Source organism: Silurus meridionalis, chromosome 15 (assembly GCF_014805685.1).
Source record: "Silurus meridionalis isolate SWU-2019-XX chromosome 15, ASM1480568v1, whole genome shotgun sequence".
Taxonomy (NCBI): domain Eukaryota; kingdom Metazoa; phylum Chordata; class Actinopteri; order Siluriformes; family Siluridae; genus Silurus; species Silurus meridionalis.
Window position 1 is genome coordinate 20493805 of NC_060898.1, and position 22363 is coordinate 20516167.

At 37.3% G+C, this 22363-nt stretch overlaps 1 protein-coding gene across 1 annotated transcript in view; it reads right to left on the minus strand.

The window, feature by feature from the left end:
* Positions 1-22363, minus strand: part of LOC124397971 (collagen alpha-1(XXIII) chain) — a 67620-nt gene that overhangs the window by 13106 nt on the left and 32151 nt on the right. The window contains exons 3-10 of the mRNA XM_046867898.1: positions 10578-10613; positions 6440-6447; positions 5582-5608; positions 3522-3548; positions 3301-3327; positions 2492-2518; positions 2279-2305; positions 213-272 (exon numbers count right to left, since the gene is read on the minus strand). Coding sequence (XP_046723854.1) covers positions 213-272; positions 2279-2305; positions 2492-2518; positions 3301-3327; positions 3522-3548; positions 5582-5608; positions 6440-6447; positions 10578-10613 — 239 coding nt within the window. The remainder of the gene's footprint in view (positions 1-212; positions 273-2278; positions 2306-2491; positions 2519-3300; positions 3328-3521; positions 3549-5581; positions 5609-6439; positions 6448-10577; positions 10614-22363) is intronic.

The following is a 22363-nucleotide window of genomic DNA, read 5'->3' on the forward strand; positions in this document are numbered from 1 at the left end:
AGGATTGAATACTGACTTGTGAAGAATTTCAGCAGGAAGCAGCTTAGGTGCAAGATCTCAGCCGAACATGCAAGAGTTCTAATTTTAAGAATTCACATGCAAAATAACGCGTGTGAAACATTCAATGAAGTTGTGTAAGGAACAATGTTAAGATGGTAAACAAAAGTGATGGCCATAAAAGAACAGGAGCAGTGGCCAATGGAGGAACAAACCTTGACTGTAAGAATCTGATTACTGAGAAGACCAGCAGAGGCAGCGTGTGCTGGAGGGCCCTGGAAGAACAGAAGAGAAATTCAAGGGTCACAGAAAGACATCAGGAGAAATCGGGGACACAGAACAAGAACAATTTCGGATAACAAATAGCATGAAGGAAGTCAATAGTGACAATGTTGAAACACAATAAGAATGAGATGTCTCTGTGTTTGCAGCGAGCAGCAATGATCTTCATGCCTCTTTGCGCTGAGGTAATTCACACTGACTTAGTTCCCAGTCAACAAATTACTAGTAGACTCTTATAAACATTCTTATTATACTGTTGTTTCAGATACCATGCACTTCTGGATATGATTACCTTTCACTGGAGCACACGGTTTCGATTTAGTGTTGCGGTTGGCATGGATGGTAAGGGGTCCAAAAAAGGCAGCATTTTCCCAAGAGAAGTTTACTCTCTTTCCCAAAATAACAGTGGCTTTTGGTGCTGTGGCACTTTATTATACAATATCCATAATTAAATAATGGCAACCACTGGAAAGGGAATGCTGGGAGAGAACTTTGTCTTTTGTCTGCAAAGACTTACAAAGTTTGTTTATCTTCAGTCATTTATATATAAACTATACCATGAGTGAATGTTCAGGAACTTGTTATGACTGATGGGGAAAAGGCAGAAGTCATGGGTCACACTCTGATCACCTGCAGCATAAACTGTTTCCTACCATCTGAAAGGAACTGGCTTATATCTTACACAGCTCTGCTTCAGAGGCATTAATGGATGCCATAGGTCTTAGATCATTAGATATTACACATGTATTAATATATAACAGAACACAGTACTACACACTATTATGTTAAGACACAGTGTATTAAAAACACATAGGATGGACACTGTCTTCTTATGCTGTGACCGTAGATCGTAGTTCGTAGTTCATTCTTAACAGCACAACCCGTAATGAAGAAGACCACACATAAGCATTTACAACTCCTCCAAGACTCCAGACTAGCCACCTGTTTTTAATAGCACAAACTGGCATAGCAGGTGAAAAATAGCACACTTTGGCCAGTTAGTCTAACATGATGGATCTGAAAAATACAAACATCGAGTACACACATATGACTATTTAAATATTGGATCCATTAGAGAAGGTTGGATACAGAATCTCAAGATTAATCCTGACTGCCAAAGCCAAACTCCTGAATAAGAAGATCAGTCATTTACTGCCATACTGCAATTCACCTCATAGTGAGAGTCTAATAGAGAACTTGTACTGTGTACGAGCTTTAAAAGGAACAACAGGCAACACACAGTGTGTAGCCAAAGCTACCGGGATGAGCCATAGATTTTTAGAGAATCACTATTCTTTTTAATATAATTTTAAAATTATTTCTAATAATGCTCTTTCTTTTCACTTTGCTTCAGTTGTCTATGGCTGAGAGTCTGGGGAGCAATATTGCCCTTGTTATCTGGGTTGGAGTCATTGACAATCTCTCCAGTCAATCAGGGCAGATAGCACTTTCCTTACAATGTGTTATGTTTCCTTGTGGGGAAAAATTGGCAACAGTTGAAAAACCAATCTACAAGCTTTATATGCTTCAGAAGAAGCATGTACTAACATTCATCCTCCTCTATTTACTAGTTTGGCTTGTTTATATTTACATTTACAGCATTTAGGAGTTACCCTTATCCAAAGCTACATACAAAAGTGCTTTTTATCAATAAATAAATCAACAATGGTTAATTAGGTAGCAGACTTTGTATACCATCCGCCTAAGGTCTATTGAGAGTAATTATAGCACTTAAAAAAAAAAGACATAAACCAAACAGGGAAAAGTTTGAATGTTGGTAGGAATTGGCTAGTATATTTGTTTATCTAACACTTTATTTCTAAAAAATATTTGGATGAATTGTATGTGAACTCAGTTTGTGTGGAAATCCAGTTTATAATTGCAATGCTAATGCTCTACAGGAGAATAAACTAGGCTTGCTGATTTACACAGAACCTGGTGTGTGTGAGCTCACTGGTGCTGTGGGGCATCAGTTTAGTGTTTGATGATTAGTACTTACCCTGGGTCCAACGTCTCCCTGATCACCCTGTGGAGAAAACAGTTAGATCTTATTTGGGTGCAACTATATCTGACATATGTTGTGTAATCTGTTTTGCAAAACCCCCTGAAGCTGTGCTTTAAAAAAGAGGTGCTGCAATATCTAAAGGCTGGTTTACATTAGGCGAAAACCTACACTGATATCATAATGATTGCCTTCTGAAGCTATACATACCTTATCTCCTTTTGGTCCTGGTATTCCCTAGCAGAAAAAAAAGGCAGATGTCAAAAAACTGATGTGTTTTTTAAGCATTCAATATGTAATGGTTAAATGTTGACTGCTATTATTCATGCCATATAATCCATATAATTATATGTGATCTAAAACAAATGTTTAACAAGATATTAGAAATGTGAAAATAATGCTATCATTCCTGTGGTTGTCACACTCCAGTCTCTTGTGTATCTGGGGTACAGCTAAATGGGCTGTAAACTATGATGGAGCATGTACTAATTGAACTTGAAGCACAAGAGGAATAGGACTTAGCTATTCCATTTTGCCTATAGACCGATGGATGTGTTTATGCATGTGTTTATGTTTCTTATGTTCTGCCACTTCTTAATACCTTACCATATGTACCTGTAGGAAAATCTGTTTTATGCATTTCTATCAAAGCAAACATGTGCTTCCTCCAAAACAAATTAAACTTGCCAAAAACATCTCACTTTGCAGTTCACGCATTCCCATTGGGCAGCATGAAACACTCAAAGGAAAGTGCTATCTACCCTCTTCTGCATAAATGAGCTCACAGGTACCTATGACTAGTTAGTGTCACTGTGATTGTGTAAAAAGTATCAAATCCTTCCCACCTTAAAATCAATTGTGTTTACTTGACCCTGGCTATGAGTGGCTGTACTATGGCAGGGATTAAAGCTTTTAATCTCTTAAAAAAGAGTCACTATTGCTACAGTGATGTGTTTTTTTATGCCCCCTTTATTTGCTGACTTTTAATGACCCAAATTTGTTTGGAGGTGAGAACATACCTGACTGCCTTTAGGACCAGGAAGACCCTGTAAAAAATCAATCATTATTTCACATCGAAACTAATTGCATTATGTGTACAAAACAGTCAAACTACCTGACTGTGTTAACGTGATGTATCTGTATAGTTTGTAAACTTACACTATCAGAGTAGAAATTAAGTACAAATACTATATGAATATTACTAGATTATTATATGATGGTGACAGATTGAAGTACTTACATTCTTACCATCCACACCCAGAGGACCCTAAAAGAGAAAGCGAAAAGAGGATCAGGGAAAGCAATTAGAGAATCGGATGCAATATACTTTATCTCAAGGATGAGATAACGAGTGAGACTTAATCATAAAATGTTATATCAGCTGTGTGGATGTTTAGCATTTATATTTTACATTCAAAGTTTGTCACATTTCTAGCAAATGATGCATTGATCATTGATCTCAAGAAACTGTAATGAATAGGAGAAATTATATATCTAAAGGTTTTGGCCATCAGGGAGGAAAGGGTTTCTCAAACTAATTAAGAAAACTTTATGACATAAGCAAATAGAGGTGTGGAACGCACTTTGTTATACTATATATGTATATGTATGTATACAATGTATAGCCATACGTTTGTTGCCACCTGACCATAACACCCATAAGGCTCTTACACAAACTGTTCCATAAAGTTAGATGCAAACAATTGTATTGGATATCTTTTCATGCTGTAATAATACAATTTCTCTTCACTGAAACTAAGCAGTCCAAACATGGTGCCCTATGCAGAAAGTGAGGCTCATGGTTTGAATCAAGTGGCCTGCAGAAAGATTTGATTTCAATCCTACTGAGCACCTTTGTGATAAACTGGAACACTGAGTGCACCTCAAGCCCCCTTATTCAACATTAGTGCCTGACTTTACTTATTCTCTTTTGAATAAATTGGTAAATAATTACAGCCACACTCTGTGGAAAAAGCTGTTGGAGCATATTATAACAGCAAAGAGGGAAATCAATTTAAAATTGCATTTTCAAAAACAAACATACAACACAAAGAAGTACAGCTGCACTAAATCGTCTTGACTGAGAAATCAAGTCGCATTCATTAATTCAGATTCGGGGCATCCATGCTGCAGGGCAGAGAGGCCGCTGTCCACTCCACATGAGGTGCTGAACCACCCCCAGTGACTCCTAATGACCTTCGAAATTAAATTAATATTTTATAGAAAACCCCACCATAAATTGTATCTGTAAGGTGTTAGGCCAACATTAGTCATCAAAACATCTTTAATACATTTTGTCATATATTTAGACCACACGTAGACAAAAAAAAAAAAAACAGCACACCAGGGATAATGTTTTCCCATTATATACTCCCACTGACATAAGATGGTAACTACATTCATTAAAGCTGTGAATTCTAAAAGCAATGTGACTTGAATTACCACATACTTAGTATCTAAAAAAACTTACACTAAAAGAGATAGACAAGATAGAAATGGCTCAGAAAATACAGATAAGTTGGTTGAGGATCAGAGAGATCTGTGGATATCTTGTTTCGAGACAGTTCTGGCAGAGCGGGTAGTAAGACCACATATGGCAGCACAGATCAGACTACAGTCTGGACCAGCTTAATTGTTGTGCTTGGACTGACTTCATACAGTTGCATGTTTGCATTATTGCAGAGCATGGACTGCTAAAACAAGTTGCATATGCAGCAGACAGACTGTTTACAATTAATCCTTGTGTTGCAACAAAGGTGTGTGAATATGGTGTTATACGATTTATTATTTTTGCAGTACACATATATAGAGAATGTTGTGTTTTTTAACTAGTGTTGTTTCAAATGTTCCTATTCTGTTTGTGTGTATGCTCTAAAAAAATTGTTATGCCTTGTTTGTTTTAAACTCACGTGATTAATCCTCAATCAGAATCAGAAAATGCAAACCACTTTGTCTGAGTTTGTGGACTTGAGGTTTTGCCAGTTAAAATGAAGTAGAACTTTTAAAAACAAGAGAACAGAGCCCTCCAAAGAAGTACTGGTTCATTGGTAAACAGAAATAAAAAGCAAAAGAAACAGTTAATTATCAAATTAAAATATTTTCTTGTAATCATTCATCCTTTTCACAAAAATACTATCTAATCACCAAAGAATAAATATTGAAATAAAATAACGCTAGACGAAATGACCACGATTTCCAGTAGGTGGCGCTCTCTATTACTTAAAGGTGGATAGGTCTATTAATAACATATCCCAGTCTGGGAAGCAGTGATCCACTGATGAGAATTAGAAAGATATTTACCGGGTAGCCATCTCTCCCTGGAGTTCCCTGTTAGGATTAGAGAAAACAAAAAAACAATTAATTTTGTAATAAATCCTTAATCCACCACAATCTTTAAAAAGAAAACAAACTGTAGCGGCACATGCTTGAACTAATCTTTATTTAAAGGAAATAAAAAAGATAAGAGATAGAATGCATAATTTAAATCTTTTCCATCTGCTCGTAAGTATAAGTAACATCCCAAAAAATTCCTTCCAGCAAATTATTAGCTTTAATTGGAGAACTAAAGCAAGAATTTTATTTTTTAACTGTTGTAGTAGTGGTTTAAAAAAAAAAAAAGACCAACAATATGATCTATATTTCAATATTGTCAGTAAGGTCCTGAAATATACATCATAAACTTCAAGTATTTATCCTTTCTACCTGAAATATGTCAGGCGTACCTGTTAAACTCATCTAATCTGAGTTTATGGACCACTGTTGCACCATTTGAAGTTACTTTTTTATCGCATATATTTTAAGGAGCATGTATGTACTTCATATGAAAGTCTAGAGTATATTCTTTGCACTTTTTTCACACACCAGTGTCGTTCTTTTGGCTTTAAGATCTATGCTGTGTGTGGAAACAGTCTTCAACATTTTCGGCAGTTCAAACTCTTGAAGCTGTGAACAGCAATAAAATATGCAAAACATGCAGCTGGAGTTGATTTGAAATAATTTTGATAGATCCATACTCTAAACCTCTTATCTTACCTTGTTTATAGCCAACGTTACGTGTTAGCTAGAACTGTGATGGAAATTGAATTTGGATCATACCATGGCTGACTGGATTCACACATATGTTCTGCATTAATTGCCCAAAAATAATGTAGTACTTACTGGAGTTCCTGAAACACAAACACAAACACAAACAATTCACTGGTTTGTTTCCTTAGCATTTGTTCTTAAGTATTCAGACTCTCAGGTGTGTCAAGCTGTTTGTACAAATACACAAACTCTTACACACACACACACACACACACACACACACACACACACACACACACACACACACATTCACACACATTCAATCATAAGTAGGGACAATTTAGAGTAGTCAGTGCCAGAAAATCCACACATACACAGGAATATGTAAATGCTTGTATGGTTAGGACAATGAACTTTGTCTCAGAAGGTCAGGAGTTCAAATCCCAACACCAACAAGCTGCCACTGCTGGGCCCTTGAACAAGGCCCTTAACCCTCAACTGTCCAGTTGTAAGTTGCTCGGGATAAAGGTGTGTGGTAAATGTACTTCAATGGACAGTAACCCAATCTCAAGGATAAACCTGGGACCCTGGACCTGTGAGGTGGCAAGTAGAAATCTTATTCCATCACAGGGAAATATTAATAGTCACATAAAGCAAGATTCACCTGACCTAAAGCAACACTGACATACGAACTATGTGAAAGTTAAAACAGGAATGAAACAATGCTAGTTACAATAGTGTCTGTGGTTCTCAGACATCTGGAGTGCTGTTTGAACTGGTGAGAAGTACAATGGCCCTTTCTTCTGTACAGGCCAAAATCTTAGATCAACCCAGCCAGTAATCCGATATTATATAAAATTCACCCTGAAGGAGCTGAAAACATCAACAGATTTATGTAATGTTCAGGGGAAATTCTTTTAAATCACAGGCATCTGTTGAATTGAACACAGTTACCAAGAAAATGTGAAGCATCCCAGCAGTGTGGAAACAATCCTGGTGGGCAAAAGATCAGTCTTGTGCAAGAAATATTGTACGCTCGCATACGAGTCTGTTTCAATCAGTTTAAATTGAACAGTAATTAATTTGGCACGTCTTATAACATAACTTTTGTGTAAATACAATCAGTAAAATATACATGAGTCAGTGCAGAAGCTTAAACTCTCTTTGCCTGGGTTAAAAGGTTTACAGTATTATAGTGTCGTACAGGATTTTGGTAATGTGGGCTGTTACTTCCCACTCCTACTGCATAGTTTCCTTCGCCCCTGTCCATTACACTAAGCATAATGGATTAGGCAGACATTGGCAAAGCTCTGGTGACTCCAGAGAGATGATAGCTGGAGAATCTGAGAGAAAATTGAGTTCGACTCATATGCAGAGCTGCAAAGGTCTTGAGCTGTTCTGGACAGGATCAGCGCACAGCGTAAACAAACATGAACTCCTACAAATGACTGCACTGATAAAGGGTACGCTGTCACACAGTTATGTGGGAAACCCGATCCATCTCTGCCATGGTGAGAAAAAGGGAGGGAGTGATTAGAAGATAGAGAAATGAAAGAAAGATCCCACTGTGTCAGTTCAGGTCACCCAGAACCATGGGCCACTGAAGGGGAGCTTTTTATGGAGAGCTGGCTGTGTGTTTTGGAGGCTGTAAGTCCTCCCGTCGTCACCATGGGCCAAAGTCATCAAACTAAGAACAAAGACACAGTTCTTCTCCCCTCGTCCACCAGTGCATACATTTGTGACTGTGGTCACTGGTGATGTATGTCACATGTTGTTTATTCTAATGATTGCAGGTGTTGAGTCTCAATTATCTCACCTGCCATATCGTATGCCACATTACGGCCCATGTTCAAAATTATTCCAACAACACATGGTGTATATATATATATATATATATATATATATATATATATATATATATATATATATATATATATAAAGTCAATTCATGCAGCCTACATTTCATTCTTCTGCCCTTTCATCAATTTCATTTCAGCAATTCCTCCTGTTTTTAATGCATCAATCCACAATTCATCCATGCATCAAACTATCCATTCATTGATCTTTTAATCCACAATCTATCTATATAATCAAAATCCTTCCATGTATTCATCCATCCACACATCAGCTCAAACTAATTTCCTTCTTTATTGTTTTAAACAGTACATGAACCGCATCCATTCAAAATCCATCCATCCATCCATCCATCCATCCATCCATCCATCCATCCATCCATCCATCCACCAATCTATAAAGCTATTAATCCCATCCTTTATCCAGCAGTCCAATTATTGTTTTAAAAAAATACACCATTCCACAATCTATTCATCTATCCACCCACTTATTCCTTTATGTAACCATCCATTCATCAAATATTTACTTATTCATCTCTTTGTCTGTCCTTTAATCTGAATTCTATCCATTAAATCATCTATTCATCCATCCATCCATCCATCCATCCATCCATCCATCCATAAATCCACCCATCCACCTATCCATCTAAATCTCCATGCATCTATTTACCAATGCATCATTTCATCCATCTTTCCATCTATTCATCCACTTATCTCCTTTGGTATGCAAAATTAAGAGTTATTGCATTTTACAGTACCATACATAAAAAAGTGCATGAATTTGAGTGTTTCAGCAACACTGTTAGAAGTTGCAACTGATTTAGACTATGAAATTGAACAGAACCCCCTTTAATCCATAAATTAATGAACAGTCAGGTAAAAAAAATGTGGAACCCCTCCAGGAAAGTGCTACCGTCTAACATGGAGTTATAAAAATTCTACTTTGATCTGATGCATGCTGAAAAAGTGAAGTCATAAAATACCGAAACACATGTGCAGGAGGGAATTGTGAAACCTATCTCAGTAATGTATTATTTTAAAACTATGTAAAAAACCTTTGTGGTTTTATTAAAACAAATTTACAACCTACCACATTCTTCATTCTTTATTATTTAATATGTTCTTTTCATTTCTTCTTCACTCCCTCAATCCTGCTCTGGAATAATGTTGCACATTTCCCTTCATCACGATTATCGATGCTAGCTGCTCATGATTAGTCCTGTTATGTTTCTTGAGTTGAGTTTCTCACATGAATATGTAAAGCTGTTAGCCTAAGATTCTTCCTTTTTCCTTGTTTCTCTCTGTCTAGTCATCTGGTTTTTCATTTGCTCACATCAGGCAGCTTTTTAATGACTACTTCTGGATCAACTGGAAGACAAAGATCAACAAAAAAAAACTATAACATAATGTATTGAAGGGTCATTCATTCATCAATACTCCGTCCATCCAGCTATCAATCCACAATCCAGCCATTACTCCACCAACTCACTAATACTACCATCCATTACTCCATAATCTACTCATCCATCCATCCATCCATCCATCCATCCATCCATTATTCATACATATTTTTTAACCCTTTTAAACTGAACCGCATCCATTCATAATCCATCCATCCATCCATCAGTTCATCCACTGAATTCATCCATCCATCCATCCATCCATCTATCCATCCATCCATCCATCCATCCATCCATCTATCCATCCATCCATCCATCCATCCATCCATCCATCCATCCGTTCATCCACTGAATCCATACATCCATCCAACCAACCACAATTCACCCATTAATCCATCCATCAATCCACCCACTCATTCATTCATCAATATTACTTATCTGTTTACCCATCCATCTATTCATTCATCCATCTATCCATCTATCCACCCACTTAATTATTTATTAAAAATGTATCCATCCATCCATCCACCCATCAATCTACCCACTTTTTCATCCAACTCACTTATCAGTTTACCTATCAATCCATCCACCCATTAATCCATCCAAACATTCATCATGTATGCAAACACCTATCCATCCTTTCATCTATCCATCTCCCATTCATCTTTTCATCAATCTACATTGATCACGTTGCTTTAATAGATTTTGCAACATTGACTCCGAAACATTAAACATTAAAGTTCTGTAAGTTCATTTTCTAGGTTAAATGACCTCATTTGCTAAACATGCTATAAATGTTACCATGACTACACTGTAAAACAAAAACCCTTTCCGCAAATGTACACAATGTTTCCATGTCTACAAAATAACATGACAAGAAGTTATGACAAAAAAGAGAACGTAAAACATTTATATAAGAGTTGTAAACAAGGTTTTATGAGATCATAAGCCACTGAAGAGGAAACTCATGACTTATATACATTCACTCTAATTAAGATAAGTTAAATAAATACTCACCAGGATTTCCTTTTTTTCCACGTCTACCTGGGGGTCCTGCAAAATAAAAAAAGTAATAAAGAAGATGATTTGCATGGTTTAAGTGAATCTAGACTTAGAATAGGAACCACATTGCAATTTGAATCAATAAATCGGACTAGGACATGTGTGCTAACTCTGGACTCCATTCTTTCACATTCAGATAGTATGGATATCAAGCAGAGGTGTAAAGAGTACCTGAAAATCGTACTTGAGTAAAAATATAGATACCCTACTGCAAAACCTTCCATTACAATTTCAAAATCAGCGCTATTCTTATAGTAGCCTCTTCTACATGTCAGAATGAAACCATACCATACAAGTCAGTCAAAATACGACAAAGTAGTAAAGCAATCTTGCAAAGATCTTAAAATTAACAATCAAAATTACAGTATCATTTTACAAAGTAGAAGAACCATTAGTATTAAATGGACAAATAAAATTGAAGTAAATATCGCCTCTTCTGCAGAATAAATAAGCCATTTACAAGCCAAGCAAAATGTAATACATTACAGTCATTGTCAATTAAATATATTACAGTAAAAAGTACATAAATTGAATCATGTAGTTGACTAGAGAGTATAAATTACTAAAATACAGTAACAAAGTACATTTATTAAAATACTTTGCACCACTTCTATTTAGAATACACACTCCAGACGCTCATAGTAAGCAAAAATCATCGACCATGTTCTGAGCTTTTCTTATAACCACACAGTCAAAATTACATCATATACTCTCTGTTCTGAAAACTTTTCCATGCTGGGAAACATTGCAATGCACCATGGTCCATAAATGTCTTCAAACAAAAAAACACCACCACATCAACGCTGTGGATCAGTAAATCATTCGCTGTGATGTGTAAATCATGTCACAGACGTAAACTACTGTTCAAGCTGTGCTGCTCCGATTATACAAAAAATTATGCACACTGTCTGACCAATCAGATTCGAGATTTCAACTGTGCTTAAGCTCCTTGATACTATAATAAATGCAGCTGTGCTCCAAAAGGACTCACTGACCTATTATTCCTGTGGTAGTTTAAAAAGTGAGGTAAAAAAAACCCTGAGCTCCTAATTGGTTATATGCTTATACATGTTAGGAGATCAAAATAAACTAATTCTACCCTTCAGCTGAGACTGTGAAATGAAAAAAACATTTCCAGTCACTAGTCTAGTGTCTGTTGGCATTACCCGCCCCATTGACACTCATCTAAGCGTGAGAAAAATGGCACTTCCTTTTTTCCCACTTGAGGCCCACATGAGGCTGATTACACGGAGGGAAACGTCCCGAGGAGTGTCCTGGCTGTAGATAACGAGTGAAAGAAGGTTCCTTCTGACAAGGAAGTGTATCTAAACCCGTTCACATTGTCTCCGCATCTGCAGCACCAGGGGGAGCCAAGAATGACATCACATGAGCTTGGACAAACAAACACAGCCATCTCTAGTCATTCGTCCTGCTGACCATGGACCGGATGAAACGAACGACAGCGGGACAGAAGACTGAGGGCTGCCAGTCGCACAAAATCAAACAGAAATGAGTTGCAGATGCAACTGTAACAACGAGATACGCTTTACAATTGGTTCTGACTGAAAACTGATTTCAGTAGGATGATTTATAGATTGAAACAAGCAAGAGCAGGGCTAAATGTAGCTTAGGTTTATAGAGGTCATTCATAACATATGAACATTAACGTTGCACCTAACCTTAACCTTAGCCTCTATAACTTTTCACCCTGAGACATGCAGGGCAGAAATGCAGTTGAAATCACGGAAACTTTTTGGCTAATGAAATCAATCTGGATGATAAAGGGTACCTTCTGCAGCACCCGCATACATCATCTCTAGCCAAAGCATTGATATTAACCTCAATAATAATCCAGGGTTTTAGTGCATTACGGTTTTCCTGGGGATTTGAAATGAAGGCAAATTGTGTGTTTTTGTGCAAATACTACAGTATAAATGGGTCATGTAAAAGCTTAACAAATGTTTTGAACTTTTTGGGCTGATCTTTCTCATGATGTCCAGCTTTTTTTTTTTGCAATGTCCATCTTTTAAATTGCCATGTAACTGTATCTGCGACAGAATCAATGGAATGAAAAACATTTTTATTAAATCCACACAAATATATTACTAGCGGTGGCCCTGACAGACTGCCACTGGTAGAGACAGTACTTCTTACACGGGACTTTTTTTGGCACCCAAAATGATAAAAGTGTTCATGGTAAAGAGAGTAAAAATAGATAAAGCAGTCAGAAAGCTTCCATCCAGTAAATGTGAGTCTACCATGAACATTTAAGAGTTAAAGATCAACAGGCATGGTCATATATAAGAGGAACAGGATGCTATAGTGTGTGTGACCTATGCCTACATTCCTTACAAAAGTATGCTCAGAGATTACGCTTGTGCTTTAAGCACAGTCCTGCATTACAAATGAAGTCTCCTATCCTTTTCCTTAAGTTTTCACTTTATGCAATGGGAAATCTTATGCCAAATGGACCAACGGCTGTTAGTAAGTAATGAACTGAGGCTTATTTTCATCTAGATAAACAACTGCGTTCAATAACCATGCCTTATAGACATTATGCAGAAGCCATTATGTTGTATTGTTTCTAAAATAAAATGAATCTAATATGGTGGGAGCGATTCTAGGAATATGCCGGAGGTATATAGGGATTTTCTGCTGTTTAACATGTGAGGTTGATCTGAGCTGAAATGAGTAAACAACAACTCTGGACTAAAGGTCATTAGTTCATAAACTTCAGATTTACTGAATGATCTTCAGAAATAAAATGCAGGACTTTTAAAAAATGTGCACCTGAAAACCAATTGGAAAGCAATTCTTATTATCATAAAACTGTGCCTTGAAATTCCTAGTCCTAGTGCGTTAACTTCCTAATACCCCAGAAAATATTGGTTATATGGTGGAAATATTGGTTTCTATAAGAAATCTGGCATTGGTTTCCTTCTAATAACCACACCAAATGAAAAGACAAAATATTTACAGTAGGCGTTCAAAAAGCTTTAATTAATGCTATAACACTTAAGTTAACACATAACACTGGGTAATATGTAGCCTTAATTAATACCGTAACACTTCCTCTGGAAGGTTTTATCAGGTGCCTGGACGAGATTTGGCTTTTGCATCAGAGTTATATTAAGAGTGATGTCAGAGACTAAATTAATGAGTGGTTTTGGTTTCATAATGAATTCAGCAGGGACTAATTGCACACGTGTTCCATGTTAGGATGCTTAATTGGTTAGCCCAGAGACAAAGCTTTATGGTAGAGAAAGGTGTGAAAAGAAGGAGGAAAAAGCAATAAATGGGCTAAAAAATTCACTCCAGATTCAGATTAATGTTACATATTCAGCAGCTGCAGAACATGACAAGTATTCTGTATTAGATCAAATGGCTAACACGGGAAGTGTTTTCATACATTTGGCATCGTTACTCATAAACGATACGTTAATATCCTTATGTGAACACTTGAAAATATCATAAGAAATAGCAGTTTGTAAATCATTTTCGAAAATCGTTTTTTCCAGAATCTGACTGGTCTGTTTTTTTAGCGGTATGCACTCCCTATAGTGCTGCACTTGAGTTCAATCTCAACCTTAAAAATCGCCACTGGGTAAAAAAAGAAAACTGGCTTATACTCAACCATTTAATCAATGCCATGCTCTCCTATCAAACCACCTGTAGGAGAATAAATCCCTCTCTCTGTTATCCTATTTAGCTTGTATACAATATCCAACCGTTGCATCAAAAATCATGCAAGAATAATTTACCCCTTACAACCAATTCCAAATCTTTTGTGGATGTGGATTAATTTCAAGTCAAGGCAAGTGTATTTATTGCATATTGAAATTAGTTTGTTCTGTTCATAGATTTACTTTTGCTGAGCCATGAATTTAAAAAGCATAGAACAACAATTGCCATAGCTAGTCATGCCAGAGTCCCTAACTGCACCCTAATCAGACTAAACAAAATCTTCAACTTTTATATAATAAGGATACTTAATAATCCTTATTTCTCTCTCACTTTCCCCCCTCTTCCCAGTGACCAGTGTTCCTGTCCCTTTCCTATCTTCGAGTCTGCCCTATTCATCCAGATGCCCTCCCTCTTAATAAAGTTCTCTTCAATTAAAAATTGCAGCTTAGGATGCTTCCCCATTAACAGCCTAAAGATCCATGAAGTTACTGAGCAACTCAAGAAGATGGCTTTGGACTGTAATTGATATCAACAGTCTACTACCAATGCTCACAGGTACAATGTACCACAGGTTGCAGTTAATCACGTATCACTGCGCACCTTAACAATGATTAACTGTAATGAATGGACATTCTGTGATGAGAATGAGTCTGGTTCCTCTCAAGGTTTGTACAATCTCAGGGAGTTTTTCCCTGCCACAGTTGCCAATGGGTTGCCCATTAGGGTCGAACTTACAATTTTAAGAACCAAACTGATACATTCTTTTACTACCGCTTTATCTGTGTAGAGCTACTTTGAAACAATGTCCATTGTTAAAAGTCTATACAAAAAAATTGAATTGAATTCAACAAGAAAAAATACCTGCTACCTACCTGATGTTTAACTATATTACCAGATCTGCCAATATGTATTTTGCATAAATAGCTTGTGCACTTGCATACGTTATAGCTCCAAAAATCACAATATCACTTCTTTCACCCCAAAAAACCCCAACGAAAATGGAATATTAATCTTGAACTCTCTGATATTAACTGACAGCGCCTCGAAGCCCAGTCTCTTTCCTCCCAATCTCACATTGACAGTGGCTCTGGCAGGACATTTTTTCTTGTCATGGAGAAAGTGGAACACTGTAAAATCTATCCATGCATGCGACCTCAAAACTTTAAACAGGCCCCGAACTACGTATGCGTCATTTCTAGTTAATATTGACGATAATTAGAAAATGATTAAATGCACTGTTTTTCTCCTCCTCTGTGCTAGCCTTGTGCCAGCACCACGTTTGGACTGTTCCTTTCGTGTATTTACACCCCACAGGAGCATAACCCCAAACATCTTACACTCTCAGTTTAACCAACATAAATTTCGAGTAAACACATAGCATCTGTATGTGTATTATTTAATGTTTTTTGCACGAGAAGTTGTAATTTAGTACAACACAAAGAAGTTCCCGCCTGCACAGCTGCTAATATTATTACATCCTTCTTTAGTCTTCTTCAAACTGAAATACAGGGAAAACTAGTGGTGCTTTATTCATCTGCCGTGACTTTTTTTAATGGTAAATCAAAAGCAATATAGCACAAGCCAGCTTGAGCGTGGTGCCAATTGCAAAAAATTTGTATTGCAAAATTATATTTTTATTACAACAATATGTATTAACCTTTGCGTTTTATCTGACATCGTAGGATTTATTACAATGCAATAAATGACTCCTTAATGCTGCTGAAAGACAAGAATTCAGTTTGACACTCTGGAACTTGGCTTCAAAAGAAATTCTGGCAGGCCAAAAAAGAACAAAAAAAAAGCTCATGAGCAACTTTTAACACAAGTGTTCTTCTGATATGTATGAACAATCCAATATGAATCACACATAAAGTGCAAAAGGCACCAGCATTACTGAATGCTAACACTGAGTGAATGAAGGAACAAGAGCCTTGCGCTGGACGTGAGTAAACACTACGGAGCTTTTAAGAACTGAAATGAGTTGAGGCTGAACAGATCCGCATAGGGTATGAAGCAAGAAAAGAAAGAAGGCCCGAGAGAAAGTTAATATCATCATAATAAAAGCATATGACAGCATCGTTTTCGTTTCCTGCTCTGTTTATTCATTCAATTATTGGCACGCATGCTTTGAGTTAACTTAAAAACACTGTGGTCGAATTCATAGCTTGCAATCAAGCATTCATGAATGTGTACGAATTAGGGATGAGCATCTCCATAACTAAGGCCGATGCGATTCGCTTTTCTATGCGTAGCTAACAATACAATGCATTAAAGATACATATAAAGCAGCTACAGTGCGATTCGATTCAACACAATGCGATTCAATGCAATACGATTCAGGGGAAAAAATATGATGCTATGCAGTTCAATAAGGTACTAATAGTTCACTTTTATTTATTTGGTTCAGACAGACAGCAAATCAATTTACTTAAGAGCCTTCTGCTTTCTAACGCATGTTCCTTTCATATGCAAACCTTTGATGCTCAGGACAGTGTTGTGATACGTCATATTTACGTAGCAGCAGTGGCCCTGAGAGAACGCGCTCGAGAAACGGTTTGGCGATGAGAAATCAATCTACATATCAAATATTGGTCACAAATTATTGGTCGCTTTAGAAATAATATAACGCATCCAATGCAAATCAGTGAATCATTCCATCTCTAGTACGTATATATCCACATATGACTTGCTTACATCCATCGATCGCTTCAAAACGAATACAATCGATCGATTCAAAACGAATATATAACCACGTTTCACATATTTAAGTCTAAGTCATGAGCAGTGTTTTCTAAAATCGAATTTTTCCTTGTCATAACAGATTGCATAAAAAGGTCACATTCGAGTTAAAAAACTTCCAGGAACAAATCAGAAACGTATGTCCCAATCCGTATGAAGGTTTTAGTTTATGCCTGCCCAGAGGGTAGCACTTCAGTAACTTAGATTTTAACTCAAAGCAGCCAAAATACACCATAAAATAAAAGAACATGAAATACTTTGAAAAAGAAAAGATGCAGCCTAATGTACAGGAGGTTCTCTGTGGAGAATGTGGATTTAGAGGATTTTTAATTAATACAACACATGTAGACACATCAATACAAGAGAAGCCCATCTTAATTGCTATAACATAAGTAGTCCAGAATAGATGTACTAATTCATTAAAAATGTTCTTACTCCTCCAACCCATGATTTCCACCCGGAGAATTAAATGCTTCCAGAGGAAAAAATGGCGTATTAATATACTTATACCAGACTGACAGGTTTTTGGAGAATCCATCCCTAGTTATAGCTGGCAGAGATCAGAATTGGAAATGATAGGGGAATAATGTATTATACTGCCTGCTGAGCAAGGAATCTACTGCTGAAGATCAGGAAATGGTTCTGCTTAAGAGGTATCTGCTATTCTACAAGGAGCCATAAAGGAAAAATTTAAGTCTGCTGTAATATAGTGACACTAAGAGTGATATCAGATATGCTTTTACTTTAGTCACTAACCTGATATCTTTGTATTACAATTTTTGGGGACCTACCAAAATTCAGTTTCTGACTTTGATTTTAGAAAATTTGGATTTTCAAATGCATTGTTGATGAGAGATATCAGAGGAGACTGTCCAGACTGATTCAAAACGACAACTATGGTGAACTGAAAAGCATCCCAGAATGCACAAAACTATAAAACTTTGGCCAGACCATATCAGAAATTACTCCTGGTAGCCAAGAACAGGAGTTTTGTGGCTACTGAGAGCTCAGGGTCACCATTGCTTGGTCTAGTCAAGTTTCCCAAAGTACCTTAGATTCTGTTCTATGCTGACAGGAGTGTGGTTTTCCTGCAAAAAATCTGAATGCAAAGGGATACAGGAAAAAAAGAATATAATAAACATCAGCATTGCCCCCCTGTTTACTGACTTGGCTCTCGAGTTCCATGGAAGCAACTCGTTATATAAGAAATCCTCCAGCACAACGTAAATTTAGTCCAGTTGTAAAAACATTCCCTCCACTCGTCCACCAGCTGAAGACGTCTGCAAAGTTCACTTTTTCTGCAAGCTCTCAGTCTCTATGCTGCCTCATATGAGCTCTCGCTAGTGATACAAGAAGGGGAAAGGACGTGAGCAGAGGCTTTGGGCCTTGTCCTAATTTGCTGACTGTAAAATAGACCATAGTTGGGCATGCACGTGTGCTGTTTAGCTTGGGGGTGACCATCTTGGCAGCTGCAAATGGCTCCAGATGTGGAGAGAACACGGTGTAAACAACAGATTAACAGCCACACCATAACAAGCTGTTCTGAGAGTATGGAAAAGAAAGAGAAGTTAAAACAATGAAAGAGGCACTGATGAGAGGCTCCCCGGCCCGCAAAGAAATCCAGGTTTTGTGAGTCGTAGAGGTCTTAATATAGAAGCATATAATTTATCTGAGATGTTTTTTTTTATCTTGGCATAAAAGGGGATTAGGAGACTTTTAATTAACACTGTCTCGGACAGTTTACAAGACAGTTTATCATGTTTATGTTTGAGGTTAAAAGGTTGTGTACACCGTTTGCTCACAACTTCACAAATCTCTAACTAAATTAATTTTTCCAAGGGGTTATACTGACTGACTACTTTATTGGGGACATGTGCTTATACTCCTGGTGTCACCAGGAGACATTTTTCTAATCTTCAACTGTCAGGTTTTGGTAAACATGTTCCCACTGGAGCCTCAGATTCCTGTTATTGGCTGACACTAGTGGAACATTAAGAGAAAAGCCTTGAAGTTGTGGCCCATGCATCTCAAGGTTTGCCAAAGAGAGGCTTTTTTTGTTCACCATGTTTTCCAAAAGGGGCTATTTGAGTGAAATTAAGTTAACAAATACAGGTAGTTCCCGAGTTACGATGGTTCGACTTACGATTTTTCGATCTTACGATGAAGATATCGATATGGCAAAATTGTAAAAATATTGAAAGGCAAAACATAGCAGTCTATATGCGGTATGATACATTGAGATGATGCCTTACTCTTGCCAGCGTTTAACGGAGTTCAGTTGTCTCTGTGTTAGAGCGCATATTTTGTTCTGTATTTTTGGTGTTTCGAAGCCCAACTTTAGCTTATATCGCTTTCCTTTTTATCAGCATCGCCGGACACTGAAACAGAGCACATTTTGGCTCCGCCTCCCACTTGCGGACCCGCTGCCACATACAGTACATATACATTGAATTGTTTATACATTACGGTACTAAAAATAGATCCGTTTTGCTAAATATGTACTATAATTTGTTAAATTATTAACACATTAATACAGTATTACTACCCCAACTGCAACTGCATTTCGTTGCTGTGTACCTGTACAATGCAATGACAATAAAGTTCTATCTATCTATCTATCTATCTATCTATCTATCTATCTATCTATCTATCTATCTATCTATCTATCTATCTATCTATCTATCCATCCATCCATCCATCCATCCATCCATCCATCCATCCATCCATCCATCCATCCATCCATCCATTCTTTAAGACTCCTGGGTAGGCTAGGCCATGTCTCTCGACTTATGATATTTTCAAGTTACAATGGGGTCATCGAAACGCATCAAGGACTACCTGTACTAAATTCTCCATAGAAAGCAGAGAGTCCTCCACATAATTGTCCGGTTAAGTAGGATGGTGATAGCTCAGTGGTCAGAAGGTCACAGGTTCAAATCCCATCACTACCAAGCTGCCACCACTGGGCTTTCGAGCAGGGCAATTACTCTTCAACTGCTCAGTTGTAAGTCACTCAGGATAAAGGCGTCTAACAATGGCATACATGTAATGGAAATGTAAAGCTTTAGCCATGTGCTTATCTTTGTAAACAATATCATCAATTGTGCCAGTTTGTCCCAAGCGGTTGTGAAATTACATGTCCCTTTTGTAAACATGTGACTGTCCGCATCCCTCACTGGTTCCAGATTGGGGACTGGGCTTTAAAAAGCACCTGGCAAAAAAAACCTGCATGTCCCTGCTCAAATAAACATTCACGACAAGATAATTAAAATGAACGGGAGTACAATAACAGGCGGGATGTAAAAGTTAAAGACCAGGACAGAACTTCTGTTTTCCCCACACAGGTTACAAAGCCTTGTCATCGTTTAGCTGAACAAATACGGTCTTCCAAAATACTATAATTTGCCGAGATGGACACACCCCATAAGCAAGAGTAACAGGTCCTTATAAAAAACTACTTTGCGCCACTATACACACAAATCTCTGCTGCTAACTTGTGTTTGCTTGATTTTTCCCTTTCATGTCGCTGAGTAATCTCCTAATAACAAACACTCGGTCTTATTATGAGAACATGCGTAATCCGATCCATGTTTTATTGGGTTTTTTTTCACTCCACTCTCAAAAGGGCTGGTCTTACAGAAGACTACAAATGTGTTTCTGCATGAAAATATGGCGTTTGGTCAGCTACAAACTTTACTTTCTTGGTACACGGTTAACTGGGGTGGCATGGCAGAAATATACATATCCGTTGCAGCAAAAACAAACATTTCAGACCTTCCCGAGGGTTCAGCATGTAATCTGCACTGTGTAAATAAATAAAACTAGCAGAGAGCCTTGCTTTGCTTTATAGGCTGAGCAAGAGTGAAAGAGGAAAATCTTGAATCGGTACATTGTTAGATGTAAGAGTGAAAATATTTGCCACTTTAACAGTTGCAGATCATGAATTCAGAATCACATTCTTAGTGTCTTTTCAGGTTCGAGATTTTATCAGAATTAGGTTTGTTGGTCTGAACTTTACACCTAAGACTGTTACCACACTGGGGTTCTTTTTTCTTGTAATCCAAAGATGTATTTACTGTGATAAGAGAAGAATTGGGTAGGAAACTTGAGTACTTGAGGACAAAGCAGAGGAATGAAAACAGAACAGAATCTTTATATTATTGCCAAGTTTTGTTACAATATTAATGTTTTTCTGAACAAAGCAACAAACGTCTTTATTTGAACTTCTTATTATTTTATAGCACTATATATATATCTCAAGACTGATGAAATAAACAGGCTAACATGAACATTTCATTTATGGCATTTGGCAGACGCTCTTATCAAAAGTGACTTACAATTATCTTTATCTTTTTATACAAATACTGAGAAGTTAAGGGCCTTGCTCAATGTCCCAGCATTTGATTTGGACAATATTTTAACTCACAACCGTTTAAACAAAAGTTGAACATCTTAACCACCAAGCTACCACCTCCCAGTCCTGAAACCTCATTCACTGTTCTGAAATCAAATTTGTTAGATGTAGAAATGACAAGCACTGTCGATGTCAGTAATGAACTTGAGTTCCCAGCCAGCAGAAATATGGTCCTTAACTGTTATCCTTATGTCTGTGATTTTACATAAAACCACAATTCCCAAAAGGTCTTCAGTAGAGTATTTACTTTTACTATATAAACTCTTTCCAAATACATAGTGGAAAGTATACAGTATTTCCTTGTGTCTTGCTATGACACATTGACATCTCAGGGATCTTCACTGAGCGCATGTCTCCTCTCAACGGCGAATTAGCTGAAGAATCAGTGAGCACCGTTGCCTAGTATCATTATCACAGCTTTCAAAGAAGCACAGCAGGAAGGAAGCCCTATAACCCCGTGTTTCAGCTTTCTGAGTGACATAACATACAGGTTTCCTTGGAGTTAACAGGAACCAGACATGCATGCTAATGGAACTTTAACAACGTGGTTTAGGTAGGACACAAGCTCAAAGGGAAGGGTGTGAAAAGCTTGGATTTTAACTTCTGACAGGATGAACTAGCTTGAAAAATGGTTTTCTGAGAAGCACCATAAGCTTCTGCTGCTTTATACGTATTCTAATATTTCAAATATTTAGACTCTTTAACAGCAAAAATATTTATTGTTATTCAGCAAATAAAATCCTTAGTGACATACCAAAGCATGGGGATGTTTTTTGGAAGGAGTCTCCAGTCCCAGAGCCTTGTAACACTTCAGGAATTGCCCTTATTCATAAAGAATCAACGTTGAGGAGCATCACACAACCCTGTCAAAAACGTTCCTATAACAGCATGAGGGTGTCGTGTT